We start from the raw sequence: 23,470 nt of genomic DNA, 5'->3' as shown, positions 1-23,470 counted from the left end.
ATTTCACATAGCTGCATGAAGCATTAATAGCAATGACTGTTCACAGAATCATTTGATAGAAAAGATGAAAATATGTTGTTCTGATCACTGCAATTATTCTAGAGCATGATATATTGTCTTTGTCACACAATGCACAGGTGGAGTGGTATCTTAGAGGCACTAATAATACAAATGCTCTACTTAATGGCCAGAGTGTGTCATTCACTTTTTCAGATGGTAAGTTTTTATACATATTTTCAGTTTTATTAATGTGATATACACTACGATATAGGTTATCACTAGAGATGAGCGAGTGCTGTTCGGATCAACCGATCCGAACAGCACGCTCGCATAGAAATGAATGGACGTAGCCGGCACGCGGGGGGTTAAGCGGCCGGCCGCCTTTCAAAGTGGAAGTACCAGGTGCATCCATTCATTTCTATGGAGCGTGCTGTTCGGATCGGCTGATCCGAACAGTACTTGCTCATCTCTAGTTATCACGGATCCTCTGCTTTGGCCTTTCCAGCCACAATCTAGTGATGTCACTAAAGTATACAGTGGGCTCCCAAAGCCTCAGTCCACCACTGTTTTTCCCTGTAAATTCCTTTCTTGGTATTGCCTTACCAATGCCAATGAAAAATACTGAGCAGAGTCTAGTCTGGTATACATACCCTAAGGCTAAGGCCCTACAAAACACTACAGGAAACAATGCAGCGGAAACGCATTGCGTTTTTTTCTGCAACGCCTTTCACAGAAAGTCTGTTTTTCTGTCCCTATTATACCTATACAGAAAATGCAGCATTTCCGTAGGTGTAATTAGCATGATTGTTTTTGAAAACACAGATTTTCCACTGCAAATTGTTTTCTGCATTGTGTGGATGGAATTAGCCAGAATCCCATCCACCTTGAAGGTACTGTAGATGCAGTGTTTTTTTGCCACAGCATTTCCACCGCCGTCAAAATGTTGCATTTTTGTAGTCATAACCTAAAAGTGTCTTTAAATTTATGTCTGGAAATTAGAAGCACATAAAAAAACACAAAGAGTCTGTTGTGTCATTAAACCAAAGATTAGTGCAATAAATATACAGTATATAATCACATATCTCAAAACTATTATACTTAATACAAAATACTATGGGGAATATTGACTCTAAATTTTAGGAATACATAGTTACATAGTAGATGTGGTTGGATAAAGACATCAGTGCATCAAGTCCAACCTATAACCTTACAGTCCTCTACAGTGTTGATCCAGGGGAAGGCAAAAAACCCCATGAGGCTCATGCCAATTGCCCCATTTCAGAGGAAAAAAATCCTTCCAGAATAGTAAAAGTTAGACTAGACAGTCTTTAAAGGGATCCTATCATTCACATACTATTTTTTCTAGGTACCATGTCGGAATAGCCTTAAGTAAGGCTATTCGTCTCCTACCTTTCGTTGTCTTCTCCGTACCGCCGTTCACCTACAATGCACAGTATTGTAAGCGGCCATTTTCTCGTGCCCTGTGGGCATGCACAGTCTGCTCTGCCCAAGGCCCGAGGCCTAGAAGTTACAAACCACCGCAGGAGGAAGAGGCTGAAGAGGACGCTCCTGGCGAAGATGGAGGCAGCGCTGGAGAGAGTTCTCTCGCAGCATTGGAGATGCCCCCAGTGTTGTTTGAGCACTGGGGCCCACCCCCAGTGCTGCGAGAGAGCTCATTTGCATACCGAAAAGAACCGGGTAGGCGAACGGCGGCACCGAGAAGACAACGAAAGTTAGGAGACGAATAGACTTTCTTAAGGCTATTCTGACGTGGTACCTAGAAAAAATAGTGTGTGATTGATAGGATCCCTTTAAAAATGTCAGATTTATCACAGTGGCTAAAGCTGGATGATAAATCCGTTTTATCTTTAGATTGTTTAGTCTAATTTCATACCATCTATTAATTGGTTTACTTTTCAGTAGAATTTTGCGCTCCAATTCTGGAGCAATTCTGAAGTGCATATTTGCCTCTTAAGCCAAATGTTTTCGCATGCCAATCTAGACCCTCTCCGATTTAAGTCCTACCTTTTGTTGAGCTAATTGGAAAAATTGTCTTAAACCATAATGGGTTATCAGGTATTACTATCCAACCTTTTTCCTACCAAAATAAATTATTTAATGCTCACATCTCTGTCTTTTTCCTTCTCCCTCCCCATAGGCCATTGTAAGGTCATTGTAAACTTATCTGCTTGTTTATGGAGATCCAACCAAAAAAAACAGCTAAAAACACAGAAGTGATAAAGACACACACACTTTTATTTAGTGAAGTTTAGTGCAAACTATCGAGTTGTGAAAAAATTATTAAAAGTTTACTTACATTTTTACCCTAAATGTGACACATCACTGTTTGCCAAATTGGTCTCAAAATATGCAGAACGATGTCAAAAACACAGTAGTAAATATGAGCCTTTGTTTCTAATATGAAAACACTATAATAAATGAAATGAAGATGAGTAAGGAACAGAAAACAAACACATATCATATTGTAATCTTCATTTCCAGACATGAACGCTTATATTAATAACAACTATCCAGACGTCTTCCTCAAGGCTGATGGCTCATTGATCACTGCAACCTTTGAAGGTTTCATTTCTGTAGAAGTGTCTGCTCAGTTTGAAATGCTGACTGCAGTAACCAATCTTCCTAGTGACTTCTTATACAATACCAAAGGGCTGCTGGGTAAGTGTCAACCTTTCAATATTAGATTTCAGATCATAGTTTTTTTTTATCATTTTGGTCTCTTCTTTCTCCACCAATATTAAAAATGTTATCATGACTTATAATTATTTTTATACAACGTGATTACTTTTATAAGTCAATTGCTTAATTCTAATTCTACATTTTAGGTACCTGGAACAATGACCAGAGCGATGATTTGTATTTTAGTAACGGCACAACAATTTCTATCAACAGCACAGAAGAACAGATATTCTACTATGGAATGGACTGTAAGTTATTCATTAGGCAGGCTATTGGGCAGATCTACAGTGTGAAATCACCAAAAAATTTGGATTGTGTTGTGCTATACAAATTAATTTTGACATATACGAGTATATATACAAAAGAATAAAATGAATAGAATGTCCCCAATGTATTTAATCCAAAATCTAACCTACTTTTATGTGTTTTATATGTAACAGAAAAAAACTAATATGTTGTACTGAGCATATAATATAATAATTCATATAATATAATCTATATAATATATTAAGAGCTAAAAAGCTCCATTTCTCTAACACATTCTATTATACCTTTTTGTAAGAACACAGGGAGGAATTAATCATTGACATTACATAAAAAAGGCATACAAAAAGTCTAACATTTTGTAACAAGCCTCATTTGTGTTGAAATATAAATTTTGTGACCATTTGGTCACTTTTCTGCAAAGTGGTCTTCCCACCCTGACAGATTTACTAGAATTTACTCCAGAAACTCATGTATATCAGCTCATTTTATACTATGTCATAGCTGCTCTATACAGTGTTGGCCAAAAGTATTGGCACCCCTGCAATCCTGTCAGATAATTCTCATTTTCTTCCAGAAAATGATTGCAAGCACAAACTCTTTGGTATTAATATCTTCATTTATTTTGCTTGCAATGAAAAAACACAAAAGAGAATGAAAAAAAAGTCAAATCATTGATCATTTTACACAAAACTCCAAAAATGGGCCGGACAAAAGTATTGGCCCCCTCAGCCTAATACTTGGTAGCACAACCTTTAGACAAAATAACTGCGAACAACCACTTCCAGTAACCATCAATGAGTTACTTACAATGCTCTGCTGGAATTTTAGACCATTCTTCTTTGGCAAACTGCTCCAGGTCCCTGAGATGTGAAGGGTGCCTTCTCCACACTGCCATTTTGAGATCTCTCCACAGGTGTTCTATGGGATTCAGGTCTGGACTCATTGCTGGCCACTTTAGACGTCTCCAGTGCTTCCTCTCAAACCATTTTCTAGTGCTTTTTGAAGTGTGTTTTGGGTCATTGTCCTGCTGGAAGACCCATGACCTCTGAGAAGACCCAGCTTTCTTACACTGGGCCCTACATTATGCTGCAAAATTTGTTGGTAGTCTTCAGACTTCATAATGCCATGCACACGGTCAAGCAGTCCAGTGCCAGAGGCAGTAAAGCAACCCCAAAACATTGAGGAACCTCCGCCATGTTTGACTGTAGGGACCGTGTTCTTTTCTTTGAAGGCCTCTTTTTTTTTTTTTTTTTTTTCCTGTAAACTCTATGTTGATGCCCTTTCCCAAAAAGCTCTACTTTTGTCTCATCTGACCAGAGAACATTCTTCCAAAACGTTTTTGGCTTTCTCAGGTAAGTTTTGGCAAACTCCAGCCTGGCTTTTTTTGTCTCTGGGTAAGAAGTGGGGTCTTCCTGGGTATCCTACCATACAGTCCCTTTTCATTCAGACGCCGACGGATAGTACGGGTTGACACTGTAGTACCCTCGGACTGCAGGGCAGCTTGAACTTGTTTGGATGTTAGTCCAGGTTCTTTATCCACCATCCGCACAATCTTGCGTTGAAATCTCTCGTCAATTTTTCTTTTCCGTCCACATCTAGGGAGGTTAGCCACAGTGCCATGGACTTTAAACTTCTTGATGACACTGCGCACGGTAGACACAGGAACATTCAGGTCTTTGGAGAAGTACTTGTAGCCTTGAGATTGCTCATGCTTCCTCACAATTTTGCTTCTCAAGTCCTCAGACAGTTCTTTGGTCTTCTTTCTTTTCTCCATGCTCAATGTGGTACACACAAGGACACAGGACAGAGGTTGAGTCAACTTTAATCCATTTCAACTGGCTGCAAGTGTGATTTAGTTATTGCCACCACCTGTTAGGTGCCTCAGGTAAGTAATTACACAAATTAGAGAAGAATCACATGATTTTTCAAACAGTGCCAATACTTTTGTCCACCCCCTTTTTTATGTTTGCTGTGGAATTATATCCAGTTTGGCTTTTTGACAATTCTTTTTGTGGTTTTCCATTGAAGACAAATTAAATGAAGATAATAATACCAAAGAGTTTGTGATTGCAATCATTTTCTGGAAGAAAATGAATATTATCTGACAGAATTGCAGGGGTGCCAATACTTTTGGCCAACACTGTAGGTACTGTACTGTATGTTTAATATAGCTGTAAAGCTGAATATATAGCAGTCCTGTAGCGAACCTATAAAAATGCGACAAGGATTTTGGGTTGTGTTGTAGGTAGATTTCTAACTAAAGTGCCAAATGTTAATATAGCTTGCCTTTGTACAATATCTTGAGAAATACATTTTCTATGTTTCCACTGTGCAGGGGAAGTCAAAGGAGCAAACTTGTTTACCAATGTGCAAGTGCAAGCAAGAGATACATTCTTCCCAGTTTTCCTCAGTGACCTGATAAGTAAAAACCAAACTAAGTATGCGGAATTGCAGAAGCTTTGTAATGGTAAAACTGAATGTATATTTGATGCCTTGAGCACCAATAATACACAGCTGGGTCTAGTAACGCTGGATGTGTCACAACAGTTGAAAAACACCCAAATCACTTTAAGTAAGTATCTTGACAAATCATGTTTTGTTTGTTCAGATCTGCCATTCAGATATCTAGCATATAAAGGAAATGTAGAAAAGAAAAAAACTACAATATGAACATTGTTTCTTGTACTATAATTCCACAACAATGCTCGATTGTTCTGCCTTGATCTCACATTTGAAGCACTGTCACTTCATACATGATAGCAGCTAGTTCTAGGGCAGTGATGGCGAACCGTTTAGAGACAGAGTGCTCAAATTGCAACCGAAAACCACTAATTTATCACAAAGTGCAAACACGGGAATTTAACCTTAATAATGTACGGATCCACAATTGCATACAATTACTGACTTGTAAAATACGGTCATGTGAATGGGGCTTTATAGAGCTTTCTGCTCCACTGTGACCCCCACACAGTCCAAACTACTTCACAGTTACCCCCACACAGTACAATTAGCTCCACAATGGCCTCCACACAGTATAATCTGCTGCACAGTGGCCCCCACACAGTATAATCTGTTCCACAGATGGGTGCCCAAAGAGAGGGCTCTGAGTGCCACCTCTGGAACCCGTGCCATAGGTTCGCCATTACGGTTCTAGGGGAACTCGGGAATAAGGCTAGGGCTACATACCAACAGCAAGTTTGAGACAAGTAGCACAAGAAGATACATTTGCATGCCAAACTTGTCTTTTACTTTCTGCACTTATTGTAGAACTATGAATTGTCTTTAAACAAACAAAAAACTAACAAGATCACATGCCAGTTGCAGGCAAGTTGTCTTGTGGTGTATGATGGCAAAGCTACCCGTGATCAAATATCTTACAGGTTTGAATGGTCAAGCTTGGGGATATAATATGATCCCACTGAGAATTATTAGATGTGATGTAACTGTAAGAATATTACACATTCAGTATCATCCTTGGTTATTGATTGACCCATTCTCTTTGTGTTTCTAGATGCTGTGCCTCCACAGATTATGGGAAATACAACCATTACCACCTTCCTAAAGAGTACTGTTACAGTACAATATACTGCCAATAGCACAGGAGTCATTTTCTCTGCAGATCCTGCTACAAATTCAGATATCAAACTAACTGGTGAGTCATCCCACTTATTGTATATATTTATTTTAAATTTGATTTTTATTGAGAAAGAAATTTTTCATTACAAAAGGATAATCATATCACAAAACATTGAATACAAGGGGAAGGTAACAATGCCCACAAACATTGGATCAAAGGTAATTGGCATGAAACAACCCTCTTAATGTCCATCACAAAGCAGTAGGAAAAGGGAAAACCATGTGAGCAAAGGGTAGGGAGGAGGGGAATGAGGGAATAGGGACGCGGGACAGGGCACAAGGGAAAAACTTTGGTAGAAAAAACAAAAAATAATAACTGTAAGGGCAAAAGTAAAACAACAAAACTATAGCATAAAACATCTCCGCAGATCCTAGAGCAAACCCACTTATTGTATATATGTGACTGTGTCTATGATATTTTTTTGAGGGAAGTTGTCACCTAGCTATGCTGAAAATCCTAAAGTTATTTATTTGAAAGGGATTCTACCATTAAACCCTTTTTTTTGTGGCTAAGACGTCGGAATAGCCTTAGAAAGGCTATTCGTCTCTTACCTTTAGACGTAGTCTCCGCTGCACCGTTCCTTAGAAATACCGGTTTTTACCGGTATGCAAAAGAGTTCTCTCGCAGCCCTGGCGCTCAAACAGCGATGGGGGCATCCTCACCACTGCCAGAGAAGTGACTCCAAGCGCCGTCTCCTTCTTCGTCCGCAGCATCATCTTCAATGTCTTCTTCCGGCGCAGGCTCGTAACTTCTAGGCCTCGGGCCTTGGGCAGAGTAGACTACGCAGGCGCACAGGTCACGGAAAAGTGGCCACTTGCACAGTATTGTTAGCGGCCTGCGCAGGCTGCTCTGCTAGAAGTTACGAGCCTGCACTGGAAGAAAACATTGAAGATGACGCTGTCGACGAAGAAGGAGGCGGCGCATGGAGACACTTCTCTGGCAGCGGTGGGGACACCCCCATCGCTGTTTGAGTGCTGGGGCCAGCCCCCATTGCTGCGGGAGAACTCATTTCCATACCGGTAAAACCCGGTATTTCTAAGGATCGGCGCAGCAGAGGCCACGTCCAAAGGTAAGAGACGAATAGCTTTCTAAAGGCTATTCCGACGTCTTATCCACACAAAAAAGGTTTTGGTAGAATCCCTTTAAGTAAATTCTATGTATTATAACATGGTATGTGAAGTGGCTACAACTCATACGAGGACCTCTATTTCCAGGGTTACAGACTTTTTAAGAAATTCTGTATAAGGTGAAAGCTGGTAAAAAGTAGAGGATACATGTCATATAATTGTCATAAATAAAGTTACTACTTATGCACACATAACAGTTAATCCCGAAAAGTCACCAGAAACACCAGATGCACTTTTTTTTACCATTTGAAATATAAAGTGCTGGTGATAATCCTAAGGCTTCCAGTTTGCTAGTACAATACCGTATCCCTTTATTATAAAAACAAACATGACAATAGGAGGGGTGTTTAACAAGTTATTTACTTCAGTATGTTTTGTCAGTGTTAGAAAGCTGAGCTGCTCTGTGCAGGTTGAGACATATCTGGACATGCACCACACACTGTAGCAGTTATCTGATGAAGGCACTGGAAGTGAAAAGATGGAAAGTGTTTTACAGTGAGAGTCTACAAAGAAATTGAAGTATTTGTAGGGTTGCTCTGGGAATTAAATTTCTTTCAAAAAAGAAATCAAGCCTAAAGATATCTATGAAAGTATGATTGCTGTGTATGTTATGATGCACCTTTCTACTAAGTAAAGTTTTGGGCCTAGCAGTTTCAATGAGGTAAGGAGTCAATTGAAGATAAGCCCCATTCACCTATCAAAGCATCTACAGAGGAAATGTGCCATAAGGTGGAGGCCATGAATTTGGAAGGTTGTCTGGTCAGTGTTACAGCTTATGAATTGGACATTTCAGTATCAGGGCCCCTTCACACGGAGTAAACGTGCGTGTATTTTGGCAAAATACACGTGTAAAAATAAGACTCCCATTGACTTCAATGACATTTTACATGTGTATTTTGACGTGCATTTTGATGTGTATTTTGACGTGTATTTTGCCAAAATACACGCGCGTTTACTCCGTGTGAAGGGGCCCTCATTCATGATGTTGTTATGATATCTAAGGTCACTTCAAGGTAGGTTCCACAAATATTGACACCTGAGCGAAAAACATGTTGCCAGCAATTTAGTCCAGAGAATTTAGACATGCTTAGAGAAAATCCAGGAGACTTCTATTCTCAGATTGGTATGGGTCATTAAACATGGGCCCAGTACAATGATCCTGGGAATAAGCAAGAGTCCATGCAATGGGAGCACAAGAGTTTATGAAAGGAGTCAGCTGGAGAGGTCAGGGCAACACTTTTTTGGGATACAGAAGATGTTTTATTATTAGAATTCATGCCATGCAAGACAACAATTACTGGAGACACCTATGCTTCAACAATGAAGGTATTACATGAGGCAATAAAGGATATAGATTGTGGGCAGGTGTGTTATCAGCAGGTCTATTGCAGTTTCATGACAATGCACCAGCTCACAAGTTATTATTTTCTCTTTTGTAACCTGACAAAGATTTTGTGTGGAAAGCAATTTCCTGATGATAATGTAGTCAAAGAGGCAGTAACAGAGTTCCTGCAGCGGCAAGAAGTCTTCCTCTGTTTTAAGGGGAGCCACTCATTGTTGGTTAGTGGAATAAGTGTTAAAGTCAAGAAAGATTACATTAAAAAATAGAAAGTTCAATTTTCTCAGAAAATTTTGTTTTCATATTCAGGTAGATAACTTAGTGAACACCCCTCATATATCATAACATTATGAAACATGACAATATGTCAAATACCATTTAAAAGTAATATAAAACAATCTAACACTGTCAAAATAAAGTAAAAACCCACAATAAAAACAAAGAAAAATCTGTCCCAGCCAATCACATAAGCCTTCCAATTATTATTTTTTTCAAGTCTTCAATCCAAACTCCAACACCCAAATATCCAAACCACATATAAAAAGTAGAGATGAGCGAACAGTGTTCTATCGAACTCATGTTCGATCGGATATTAGGCTGTTCGGCATGTTCGAATCGAATCGAACCGAACACCGCGTGGTAAAGTGCGCCATTACTCGATTCCCCTCCCACCTTCCCTGGCGCCTTTTTTGCTCCAATAACAGCGCAGGGTAGGTGGGACAGGAACTACGACACCGGTGACGTTGAAAAAAGTAGGCAAAACCCATTGGCTGCCGAAAACATGTGACCTCTAATTTAAAAGAACAGCGCCGCCCAGGTTCGCGTCATTCTGAGCTTGCAATTCACCGGGGACGGAGGTTTCCGTCCAGTTAGCTAGGGCTTAGATTCTGGGTAGGCAGGGACAGGCTAGGATAGGAAGGAGAAGACAACCAACAGCTCTTATAAGAGCTAAATTCCAGGGAGAATCTTGTCAGTGTAACGTGGCACTGACGGGCTCAATCGCCGCAACCCAGCTTTCCCAGGATCCTGAATGGAATACACTGACAGTGTATTCCCGTATACCCCATATATACACCCCAAATCCCCATTCCAACGGTGTGCCCCCCCCCCACCTTCACCTCAGAAATACCCTGCAAGTCCCCTAGCAATAGAATTGGGGCTATATACACCCACTATTTTTGCTACTGCCATAGAGTGCCATTGTCTGACTGGGAATTCCAAGAATATATTGGGTTTACAAATGCCCTCATTTCTTGCTACTGCCATATAGTGCCATTGTCTGACTGGGAATTCCAATAAAATATTGGGGTTACAAATACCCTCATTTCTTGCTACTGCTATATAGTGCCTTTGTCTGACTGGGAATTCAAAGAATATATTGGGGTTACAAATACCCTCATTTCTTGCTACTGCTATATAGTGCCATTGTCTGACTGGGAATTCAAAGAATATATTGGGGTTACAAATACCCTCATTTCTTGCTACTGCCATATAGTGCCATTGTCTGACTGGGAATTCCAGGAATATATTGGGTTTACAAATACCCTCATTTCTTGCTACTGCCATATAGTGCCATTGTCTGACTGGGAATTCCAATAATAGATTGGGTTTACAAATACCCTCATTTCTTGCTACTGTCATATAGTGCCATTGTCTGACTGGGAATTCAAAGAATATATTGGGTTTACAAATACCCTCATTTCTTGCTACTGCTATATAGTGCCTTTGTCTGACTGGGAATTCAAAGAATATATTGGGGTTACAAATACCCTCATTTCTTGCTACTGCTATATAGTGCCTTTGTCTGACTGGGAATTCCAATAATATATTGGGTTTACAAATACCCTCATTTCTTGCTACTGCTATATAGTGCCTTTGTCTGACTGGGAATTCCAATAATATATTGGGTTTACAAATACCCTCATTTCTTGCTACTGCCATATAGTGCCAGTGTCTGACTGGGAATTCAAAGAATATATTGGGTTTACAAATACCCTCATTTCTTGCTACTGCTATATAGTGCCTTTGTCTGACTGGGAATTCAAAGAATATATTGGGGTTACAAATACCCTCATTTCTTGCTACTGCTATATAGTGCCTTTGTCTGACTGGGAATTCCAGGAATATATTGGGTTTACAAATACCCTCATTTCTTGCTACTGCCATATAGTGCCATTGTCTGACTGGGAATTCCAGGAATATATTGGGTTTACAAATACCCTCATTTCTTGCTACTGCTATATAGTGCCAGTTTCTGACTGGGAATTCAAAATGCGCAAGGCTCCCGGAAAGGGACGTGGACGAGGCCGTGGGCGAGGTCGGGGGAATGGTTCTGGGGAGCAAGGTAGCAGTGAAGCCACAGGGCGTCCCGTGCCTACTCCTGTGGGGCAGCAAGCATTGCGCCACTCCACAGTGCCAGGGTTGCTTGCCACATTAACTAAACTGCAGGGTACAAACCTTAGTAGGCCCGAGAACCAGAACAGGTCTTGCAATGGCTGTCGGATAACGCTTACAGCACATTGTCCAGCAGCCAGTCAGACTCTGCCTCCTCTCCTCCTATTACCCAACAGTCTTGTCGTCCTTCCTCCCAAAATTCCCAAGCTTCACAGAACAATAACCCCAACTGTCCCTGCTCCCCAGAGCTGTTCTCCGCTCCTTTCATTGTCCCTCAACCTGCCCCTCCACGTCGCGATTCCACGAACCTAACAGAGGAGCATCTGTGTCCAGATGCTCAAACACTAGAGTCTCCTCCATCTCCATTCGATTTGGTGGTGGATGACCAGCAACCCACCATCATCGACGACGATGTGACACAGTTGCCGTCAGGGCATCCAGTTGACCTGTGCATTGTGCGGGAGGAGGAGATGAGACAGGAGTTGGAAGAGGAAGTGGTGGATGATGAGGACACTGACCCGACCTGGACAGGGGGGATGTCAAGCGGGGAAAGTAGTGTGGATGTTGAGGCAGGTGCAGCACCAAAAAGGGTAGCTAGAGGCAGAGGCAGAGGTCAGCAGCTTAGGCGAAGCCAGGCCACACCCGAAATCTCCCAAGATGTTCCAGTTCGTACCCAGCCCCGAAAAACTCCCACCTCGAGGGCACGTTTCTCGAAGGTGTGGAGTTTTTTCAAGGAATGCGCCGAGGACAGATATAGTGTTGTTTGCACAATTTGCCTCTCGAAATTGATTAGGGGCTCTGAGAAGAGCAACCTGTCCACCACTTCAATGCGCCGTCATTTGGAATCCAAGCACTGGAATCAGTGGCAGGCAGCAACAGCAGGACAAAGGCCGCCTGCCGTTCACGCCTCTGCCTCTGCCACTGCCACTGCTGACTGTGCTGGCGATGCACTCCAGAGGACGAGCCAGGACACCACTTCATCTGCCTCCGCCACTTTGTTGACTTCTTCCTCATCCTCCCCTGTTCCTGTCTTATCTCCTTCTCCTGCACCATCAAAGGCACCATCAGGCGCTTCTTTACAACAACCCACCATCTCTCAGACATTGGAGCGGCGGCAGAAATACACTGCTAACCACCCACACGCGCAAGCCTTGAACGCCAACATCGCTAAACTGCTGGCCCAGGAGATGTTGGCGTTCCGGCTTGTTGAAACTCCCGCCTTCCTGGACCTGATGGCAACTGCGACACCTCGCTATGCCGTCCCTAGCCGTCACTACTTCTCCCGGTGTGCCGTCCCCGCCTTGCACCAGCACGTGTCACTCAACATCAGGCGGGCCCTTAGTTCCGCGCTTTGCACAAAGGTCCACTTGACCACCGACGCGTGGACAAGTGCATGCGGACAGGGACGCTACATTTCACTGACGGCACACTGGGTGAATGTAGTTGAGGCTGGGACTGCTTCCCAAACTGGCCCGGTGTACCTCGTCTCCCCGCCTAACATTCCTGGCAGGGACACGAGAAGAACACCCCCCTCCTCCTCCTCCTCCACCGCCTCCTCCTCCGCCACCGCCTCCTCCTCCGCTGTTAGATTGACCCCAGCTGCGAGTTGGAAACGTTGCAGCACTGGCGTTGGTAGACGTCAGCAGGCTGTGCTGAAGCTGATCAGCTTGGGGGCACAGACAGCACACTGCCTCCGAGGTGAGGGATGCCCTCCTCGATGAGACAGCAATATGGTTTGAGCCGCTGCACCTGGGCCCAGGCATGGTCGTTTGTGATAACGGCCGGAACCTGGTAGCAGCTCTGGAGCTTGCCGGACTCCAACATGTTCCATGCCTGGCCCACGTCTTCAACCTAGTGGTGCAACGTTTCCTAAAGAGCTACCCCAATGTTCCAGAGCTACTGGTGAAAGTGCGGCGCATGTGCGCCCACTTTCGCAAGTCGACAGTAGCCGCTGCTAGCTTAAAATCTCTCCAGCAACGCCTGCATGTGCCACAACACCGGCTTTTGTGCGACGTCCCCACACGCTGGAACTCAACATTTCAGATGTTGAATAGAGTGGTTGAGCAGCAGAGACCTTTGATGGAATACCAGCTACAAAACCCTAGGGTGCCACAAAGTCAGCTGCCTCAGTTTCTCATCCATGAGTGGCCATGGATGAGAGACCTTTGTGACATCCTACGGGTGTTTGAGGAGTCCACAAGGAGGGTGAGCTCTGAGGATGCGATGGTGAGCCTTACAATCCCGCTCTTGTGTGTTCTGAGAGAATCCCTGATTGACATCAGGGATAACTCAGATCACACAGAGGAGTCAGGGATAGCATCCGATCCGTCACAGCTGGAGAGTAGGTCCACACATCTGTCCGCTTCATCGCGTTTAATGGAGGAGGAGGAGGAGGAGGAGGAGGAGGAGGAAGAAGAGTTGTCTGATGATGTGATGGTGATACAGGAGGCTTCCGGGCAACTTCGAATCGTCCCATTGTTGCAGCGCGGATGGGTAGACATGGATGATGAGGAGGAACTGGAGATTGAACTTTCCGGTGGGGCCAGAGGAGTCATGCCAACTAACACTGTGGCAGACATGGCTGAGTTCATGTTGGGGTGCTTTACAACTGACAAGCGTATTGTCAAAATCATGGAGGACAACCAGTACTGGATCTTTGCTATCCTTGACCCCCGGTATAAAAACAACATCTCCTCTTTTATTCTGGTAGAGGGGAGGGCCAATCGCATCAATGCTTGCCACAAGCAATTGGTGCAGAATATGATGGAGATGTTTCCAGCATGTGACGTTGGCGGCAGGGAGGGCAGTTCCTCCAGTAGGCGACCAAGTTCTCACCGGTCCACACAAACGAGGGGCACACTGTCTAAGGTCTGGGACACCTTGATGGCACCCCCTCGCCAAAGTGCCACCACGGAGGGTCCTAGTGTCACCAGGCGTGAGAAGTATAGGCGCATGTTGCGGGAATACCTTTCCGACCACAGCCCTGTCCTCTCCGACCCCTCTGCGCCCTACACGTATTGGGTGTCAAAGTTGAACCTGTGGCTTGAACTTGCCCTATATGCCTTGGAGGTGCTGTCCTGTCCTGCCGCCAACGTCCTATCTGAGAGGGTGTTCAGTGCAGCCGGTGGCATCATCACTGACAAGCGCACCCGTCTGTCAGCTGAGAGTGCCGACCGGCTCACTTTGATAAAAATGAACCACCACTGGATAGAGCCTTCATTTTTGTGCCCACCTGTGTAAAGCACCCCAACATGAAACTCCATGTCTGTGCTCAACCTCTCCAGTTCCTCCGCATCCTCATACTCATCCACCATAAGCGTTGCACAATTCTGCTAATACTAGGCTCCCTCCACCCTGATTTCCCCCAACTCTGCTGGTTAGAGGCTCCCTCCACCCTGATTTCCCCCAACTCTGCTGGTTAGAGGCTCCCTCCACCCTGATTTCCCCCAACTCTGCTGGTTAGAGGCTCCCTCCACCCTGATTTCCCCCAACTCTGCTGGTTAGAGGCTCCCTCCACCCTGATTTCCCACAACTCTGCTGGTTAGAGGCTCCCTCCACCCTGATTTCCCACAACTCTGCTGGTTAGAGGCTCCCTCCACCATGAATTGGTCCAAACTGGGGTTTTTAGAGGCTCCCTCCACCATGAATTTGCCCAAACTGGGCTGGTTAGAGGCTCCCTCCACCATGAATTTGCCCAAACTGGGCTGTTTAGAGGCTCCCTCCACCATGAATTGGTCCAAACTGGGGTTTTTAGAGGCTCCCTCCACCATGAATTGGTCCAAACTGGGGTTTTTAGAGGCTCCCTCCACCATGAATTTGCCCAAACTGGGCTGTTTAGAGGCTCCCTCCACCATGAATTGGTCCAAACTGGGCTGTTTAGAGGCTCCCTCCACCATGAATTGGTCCAAGCTGGGGTTTTTAGAGGCTCCCTCCACCATGAATTTGCCCAAACTGGGCTGGTTAGAGGCTCCCTCCACTATGAATTTGCCCAAACTGGGCTGTTTAGAGGCTCCCTCCACCATGAATTGGTCCAAACTGGGGTTTTTAGAGGCTCCCTCCACCATGAATTTGCCCAAACTGGGCTGGTTAGAGGCTCCCTCCACCATGAATTTGCCCAAACTGGGCTGTTTAGAGGCTCCCTCCACCATGAATTGGTCCAAACTGGGGTTTTTAGAGGCTCCCTCCACCATGAATTTGCCCAAACTGGGCTGGTTAGAGGCTCCCTCCACCATGAATTTGCCCAAACTGGGCTGTTTAGAGGCTCCCTCCACCATGAATTGGTCCAAACTGGGGTTTTTAGAGGCTCCCTCCACCATGAATTTGCCCAAACTGGGCTGGTTAGAGGCTCCCTCCACCATGAATTTGCCCAAACTGGGCTGTTTAGAGGCTCCCTCCACCATGAATTGGTCCAAACTGGGGTTTTTAGAGGCTCCCTCCACCATGAATTTTCCCAAACTGGGGTGTTTAGAGGCTCCCTCCACCATGAATTTTCCCAAACTTGGCTGTTTAGAGGCTCCCTCCACCATGAATTGGTCCAAACTGGGCTGTTTAGAGGCTTCCTCCACCATGAATTGGTCCAAACTGGGCTGTTTAGAGGCTCCCTCCACCATGAATTTGCCCAAACTCTGCTGGTTAGAGGCTCAATCCACCCTGATTTTCAAAACAAATGTTGGTGCCAACCTCAACTTACTACAAGGGCCAAATTCACTGCTGATGACAAGCTCTCCTCACTCCAAGTGCCAAATACACATGTTTCAAGGTGTTTTCCTACTGTCAGAGAGGTGGTGTTGAGTGTGTAAAGTGTGTAGTTGTTAGGCTGTGATGTTGGGGTAATAGAGGGTCTTTGGTGTGTTAGATGCCCCCAGACATGCTTCCCCTGCTGTCCCAGTGTCATTCCAGAGGTGTTGGCATCATTTCCTGGGGTGTCATAGTGGACTTGGTGACCCTCCAGACACGGATTTGGTTTTCCCCCTTAACGAGCATATGTTCCCCATAGACTATAATGGGGTTCGAAACCCGTTCGAACACACGAACAGTGAGCGGCTGTTCGATTCGAATTTCGAACCTCGAACATTTTAGTGTTCGCTCATCTCTAATAAAAAGCAGTAAAATGTAATGACAATTCTAATAGTGTACAATAAGCTTGTTTGATATATATATATATATATATATATATTATAGGTTTATAAAATGTTGAGGTTTTACTTAATCTTATCTTTTAATTTCTCAAAAAGTAAATGGAACATTGACATGGACACCAACAACTATGGGATCATTTACCTTCAACCTAATTGCGACCGACTCCAATAATTTTTCATCAGCTTTAACTCCTTCAATATCCTTTATTGTGTGCGGGTGCCGTCTTGTTTCTGAGTGTGATTATAATACAGTATCTAAAGTCAATGGAAGCTCTCTTTCTGTAAGTAGCGGAAAATATTTCAGAAATGTTGGTTAATATTTTGACTGTTTTTGAGCAATATAAATGAGTGTCTTGTATTCTATTGTGTATCATATAAACATTTCACCACAGTGCACTCTCCTCCTCTGTAATGTCACTATTTCACTGTGAGAGCAAGGTTTGGAATAGTCGCCCTAGGTTCTGAAACTCATAAGGGCTTAGGATATAATTGATGGCCTATCTTCAGAATATATCTATGGGGTGTAAAAACAGTTTTCCCATTCGTTTTAATGGAATATTTTTAGTCCTAAAAAGCCCCTGTAAGCCGGGGCCCCATATTGCCCTCATTGTCAAAATGCTATTCTGGCTGATTCCATCCACATCCATAATGCTGTTATTTCAAAAACACTTGCATTTTTGTAAATTACAGCATGTCAATTATACCTAATAACCATAGCCCCACATAGTGATACACAGGGGAAAAAATGTTTTTCACATAAACTTATACTTGGGGAATGTGGGAATTAAGAAATGCAAGTTTTTGTTGCATTTTTATTTCAGCTGCATTTCCTCTGTATTTTCTGCAGTGCTTTTTTTTAGCTATGTTTTTGCAACATGTGACCTTATCTTATAGAATATGAGACCATGCTAACAGTATCCCCTATAAATCAGAGACAATCCATTGTTATATCACAACAGGATTCTTATTAGGTTTTAGGAACCTAACTTTATCTTGACTTGCATTCTAGATCACAGGCTGCACGTGCAGTAATAACTATACTGGAGACTTTTGTGAAAACCCACCAGATCTGTGTATTCAAGGATGTTACCCTGGTGTAACATGTAACAGCACCACTGGTTGTGGAGCCTGTCCTACTGGCTACACTGGGGATGGGCTACATTGTTCAGGTAGAGTACCTGCAGTATGTCTTCATTCGATGTAAACTATATGGTGAATAGTTCTCTAATATCTCATCAGTGTACTAATACTGACCTTGTATTATCTTCCATGGATCAACAGATATAGATGAATGTACAAGTCAGCCATGTTCACCAAATGCTTCATGTGTCAATACACCAGGAAGTTTTATGTGTACCTGCAAAAATGGATTTACAGGTGAGTTTTCCCTGGATGATTTATAATAGGATGCAATAGGGCACATTTATTATAGACCTACAGTTAGTGACTTTTTAAATGCCACTTGTGACAATATTTGTCACAAGTGAAGTTTTTAGATTGCCCTTAGGGTTGAACGATTGTGTTCGGAAAAGATTGGATTCCGATCGGCGATTGAGAAAATTTCACGATCGCGATCGGAATTCCAAACACGATCTTTTTAGGTGGGTTTGAGATCGTGATTATTAGGGTCTCCTGAAAGGGAGTGTGGTGATAGGGCTGAAGGCCCCACAATAAATGTATTCTCTTTTGCAATAATTTTGCAGGTGTATGTCTTGCCAAATGATGTACCTGCTTTATAACATGATGTGTGTTTCATCATAAATCAAATGCATCATCTGCTGAGGCAGAGAACATCAAGACCTGCATGGAAACTGCTTGTCTTGATCAGTCTGCCAGACTAGTACATACATTTATGTAATCAGTGTGTTAGTCGAGTCATTATCATAGAAAGGCAGATAAATAGATACAGCGCCATCAGGACGGTACTGCCATCAGGGACCCTGTCACTAAAAGGGGTCCAGAGGCTGATGCCAGTGTACACCCCACTGGTTTGTCATCATGACCCATCAGCCCAGGAGGAGCTAAGAAAAGGGACTTGACTCTGTCTGTCTCTGTAACTCTGCTAGCAAACCCGTGCTTCTAGCAGAGACTGTGGCAAAAGCACGTATTAGTATTCACTTGGTGATGTCAGACAATACTAACGAACTATGTGCCGTGGTGAATGCAAGATGCTCCCCCTCCATACTCAGGCAGGTCACCTGCCCTGCAGTCACGTAACACCACACCCCCATCCACCTCCCAAAGGCCTTACCATTAATATGGTAGAAATGTCAATGTATAGACATATAAGGCTAATCTATATAGCACTGTAAAGTATTGTCAACAGAAACCAATTACTTGCTTCATTTTTTTTTACTTTTGGTGGATATATCATTTTATTATTTATACGGTGACAGGCATACTTCATGTGAGAATATATATTTTCTATTGATCAGGTAATGGGAAACAATGTGATGATATTAATGAATGTAATACCAACAATTCCTGTTCACCTAATGCAACCTGCAGCAATACACTAGGAAGTTACACCTGCACTTGCAAAAATGGATTCACAGGTAAGTAAATAAACTGACATGGCACAATCCCTGGTGAAAATTAATCTGATTTTTTAACTGCTATGTGTAAATGGCATTCGTCAGAATCTTATTCACTTTGCAGGTGCTGTAAAATGCAGCATTCTTTGCTGCAGCAATTCAACAGTAAAAAAAATACTGTGTTTTAGCAACATAGGGTTTGAATCTGAGGGCCTGTGCACACGGAGTTTACGTGCGCGCATTTATATTTATTTTAGCATAATACAGGTGTATAGAATACATGTGTAAAAATAGCAGTCCCATTGACTGCAATGGAATTTTTTACACGTGTAAAAAAACGCGCCAAAAAATGGGACGCGTTTTTTGACATATTTTTTACATGTGTAAAAAATTCCATTGAAGTCAATGGGACTGCTGTTTTTACACATGTATTCTATACATCTGTATTATGCTAAAATGCGCGCATGTAAACTACGTGTGCACGGGCCCTATAGTGGATTTTTCAGCTCAACATGGGTTTCTTGTTCCTGCCCCAGGCTGTTTTGGTTTGGAACAATGTCTGTGGAGAGGGTATAGCCTAGAGGCAGAGTTGACATCTTTTGATATTCCTAGTGTCAAACTCCTAGTGACCAGGTCTATACCGCATCCTGCTGTGTCCCCCAATGAACACAATGAGAAAAGGATTTTATAGAGAGTACAAAAATTAGTTTTTTCCGTATAGATATAATAGGGGCAGAAAGCATTTTTTCATCCCCTATGAAATCTATAGGAAAAAATTGAACACGCTGCCTTTTTTAAGAGCAAATTTCTTTTTGAAAGTGCAGATTTTCTGCAGCCATTGTTTTCTGCAGTGTGTGAAATCATGAAATCTCATTCACATTTCTGGTACTTTAAAACACAACATGGGGCGTTTTCTTGTTCTATTATTTTACTACAGACAATCCTTGCCTTTTGACAAATTTTTAGTTATCTTGGAAAATCCTTTAATGTACCTTATGCTATAGTTTATGTAAGCATGATTAATCTTAATAATTCATATATGGCTGCTACAATATTTTCTCATTACTGCACATTATCATTTGCACAGGGAATGGATCCTCATGTGTTGATATTGATGAATGCCAGACCAATATCTGTTCACCTAATGCAAACTGTAGTAACTCAATAGGGAGTTTCCGCTGTACTTGTAAAGATGGATTCATGGGTAAGTAAATATATTGTTTTACGCTTATTGCCATATACAAGTTTTGTGTAAGTTTGTGTCGAATATGATTATTTTTACTGAAGCCTTAATTTCAATGATATATCACACTGTAATTGATTTCTTATGCTCTCTGTATAGGTGACGGGATCGCCTGTGAGGCAATTATTGCATGCAGTAGCAACAGTGATTGTTCATCTAATGCAACATGTAGTAATAAAACCGGAAGCTACATCTGTACTTGCAATAGTGGATACAAAGGTAATTGCTTAAAGAGTGTGTTAGGTGTAAAATGCTTCCCAAACTAATAATAATGCCTATAATAGAGGCCTTTAATAAGAGTAGAAATGTATCTGTATGGTCACAAATTGATGAAGCAGAGAGAGCCATCCTTTCATAGTTATTGTAAATCAGCCTGTAAAAGCCTCAGGACAGACCAGACTTGCCAAATTTATCTGCAGGTAGCTGCAAATGTTTTGTTTTTTCTCCTCTAGATTTGCAGCTCAATGGTACCCCTGTAGCTATGGATGGCATTTTAAATCTCTGTGTGCATCATGCCTGACTGCAGGCAATTCTCCTAAATCAGCCTGGGTCTCTGATAAACCAGATTGACAGGCGGTTGACATCCAGCCTCCAAACCAATCATCTGTATGGACCAGCTTCTGGCTCCTATGCTGTACGCAATATGGGGCCAGAAGTAGAAAGCTCCATTTGTTGTCTAGTGGCCAGATGCCTTCACTGCAGCTTAAAGAGGACCTTTCACCATTTTGCCCATAGGCAGTTCTATATACTGCCGGAAAGCTGACAGTGCGCTGAGTTCAGCACACTGTCGACTTTCCAGATGTGGGCCCGGTGTGAAGAGCTTACGGTCCCGGTACCGTAGCTCTTCTATGGTCAGAAGGGTGTTTCTGACAGTCAGCCAGAGACGTCCTTCTTCACAGCACAGCCAATCGCACTGTGCTGTGAGAGCCGGGAGGAACTTTCTGCTTCTAGCCTCATAATGTTTACAGGACAGGCGCTGGAGGTAGATCTATACAGAAGATCTGTCCAGGGGCTGGGGGTCAGCCCCCTCTCGTTCAGATTTTTATGCCCTATCCTGAGGATAGGCCATAGAAAAATATGCCTGGGCAACCAATTTAAATGGAAGACATTATTATTAAATAAGCATAACAAAAAAGCAAATAACATAGCTGGTAATATGGTACCATCTGCCTGACCAGGCTGCCAAATTTTGTATATTAACCATCAAGGAAATTGTTATATACAATATTAACTTTACACATATTAAATTATAGGAACTATAGTTTTTTAACTTGTCATTTGTACTAGGTTAGCTTTTGATTAGACTGATTTATTATGGCAGTATTTTGTCCCATTGAATTCAGTACAATCCACTGATCCTTTAAGATCAGTTGTTTTAACAAAATCATACAGTAAAAAAAATGCACGTGTGGATGAGCCATTAATAATAATTTCCGACAATAATTAATAATTTCTGGATTCTTTTTAGGCAATAGTCACGTATTGTGATAATATTGATGATTGTTATAAAGTTATGGCTGTAAGTGTTGGCATCCCTGCAATTTTTCCAGAAAATTAAATATTTCTCCCAGAAAATTATTGCAATTGCACATGTTTTGTTATACACATGTTTATTTGTGTGTGGGGGAACAACACAAAAAAACTGAGAAAAAAGGTCAATTGGACATTTAGATTTAGATCCATACTCATTGCTGTCCTCTTCAGATTAGCTACAGTGCCATGGGTTGTAAACCTCCTGATTATGTTATTTTAGGTTATGACTTGTAACTTTGAGATAGTTGATATTTTCTCATGATTTTGGTTCTCAAGTCCTCTTTCTGTCCACTTCTCCTCTTTCTGTTCTCCATGCTTAGTGTGGCACACACAGACACACAATGCAAAGATTAAGTCAACTTCTTTCCTTTTTATCTGGTTTCAGATGTTATTTTTATATTGCCCACACCTGTTACTTACCACAGGTGAATTTGAATGAGCATCACATGTTTGAAACAAAGTTATTTACCCATAATTTTGAAAAGGTGTCCATTTTTGGAGTTTTGTGTGAAATTATATTATTTCTGGCTTTTTTCCTGTTTTTTTGTGTTGTTGCAATATACACAAAGGAAATAAACATATGTATAACGAAACGAGTAATTGAAATAATTTTCTGGGAGAAAATTATACTTCATTTTCTGGAAAAATTTCAGGGATGCCAACACTTTTAACACAATTGAAAGTTATAATTGTACTTGCAGTGCAGGATACACAGGATATGCCATCATTGACTTGTAGATGCAGGTTTCACCTGGTCCCGCTGTGAATGAAGAGGTGATCATACAGCCAGGGCACTCTTCATTCACATATGTGGGAGTTCTGTGAATAACCATATAGACTTCAAAATTCTCAAACCATAAAGTACATGGAGAGAGCTGCAGATGTAGGACCACCTCTCCACTTATAGTAGCCCTCAGAGGGGATCTCTATTTTCCAGATAGGTGTGGGTTCTAGAGTTGGATCCTACAACCATTTTTAATAAGTAATTAAATAAAAAATTAAGATGAATGTGTTTACACTTTCAGATATACCTCTAATGTTGTATCCCAAGTTAACTCTCAAACATTTTCTATATTGATCAGGTAATGGAAACCATTGCGATAACATTAATGAATGCAATACTTGCGATTCCTGTTCACCTTATGTGACCTGCACTAATACATTAGGATGTTAAACCTGTACTTGTAACAATGGATTTGCAAGCTCTGTCCTGCCAGTTATTTAGGTTTGCAAAATCCATACATTGCAGAAAAAAAATCTGCAATTGAAAAGCTACGTTTTCAAAATGCTTGTGTTTTTGAAAATGACAGCATGTCAATTATACCTGCAGAAATGCTGACATTTTCCATATTGGTATAATAAGGGAAGAAGGTCTGCAGAGGAAAACTCTGCGAAAACACAATGAAAAATGCTGCGTTTCCACCGTGCTTTTTTCCACAGCGTTTTTTGCTGCATTTTGGTACATCTTAGCCTACCAATTAACATCAATTTTTGGCTTATTATCTACTTGCAATTTGAAACGAATAATGATTTCAGGTATATTTCTTTATCACGCCTA

General features: G+C 42.2%; 1 protein-coding gene across 1 annotated transcript in view; it reads left to right on the top strand.

Annotated features, from left to right (window-relative positions):
• Positions 1-23,470, top strand: part of LOC142196904 (uncharacterized) — a 143,891-nt gene that overhangs the window by 72,123 nt on the left and 48,298 nt on the right. The window contains 15 exon segments of the mRNA XM_075266885.1: positions 138-216; positions 2,503-2,679; positions 2,847-2,948; positions 5,303-5,539; positions 6,479-6,619; positions 16,699-16,883; positions 17,612-17,771; positions 17,884-17,979; positions 19,038-19,157; positions 20,224-20,340; positions 20,479-20,624; positions 21,848-21,898; positions 22,084-22,142; positions 22,566-22,623; positions 22,991-23,114. Of these exon segments, the coding sequence (XP_075122986.1) occupies positions 138-216; positions 2,503-2,679; positions 2,847-2,948; positions 5,303-5,539; positions 6,479-6,619; positions 16,699-16,883; positions 17,612-17,771; positions 17,884-17,979; positions 19,038-19,157; positions 20,224-20,340; positions 20,479-20,624; positions 21,848-21,898; positions 22,084-22,142; positions 22,566-22,623; positions 22,991-23,114 (1,852 nt within the window).

The sequence above is a fragment of the Leptodactylus fuscus genome, chromosome 3 (genome assembly GCF_031893055.1).
Source record: "Leptodactylus fuscus isolate aLepFus1 chromosome 3, aLepFus1.hap2, whole genome shotgun sequence".
Taxonomy (NCBI): domain Eukaryota; kingdom Metazoa; phylum Chordata; class Amphibia; order Anura; family Leptodactylidae; genus Leptodactylus; species Leptodactylus fuscus.
This window is presented reverse-complemented; position numbering and strand designations above follow the sequence as displayed.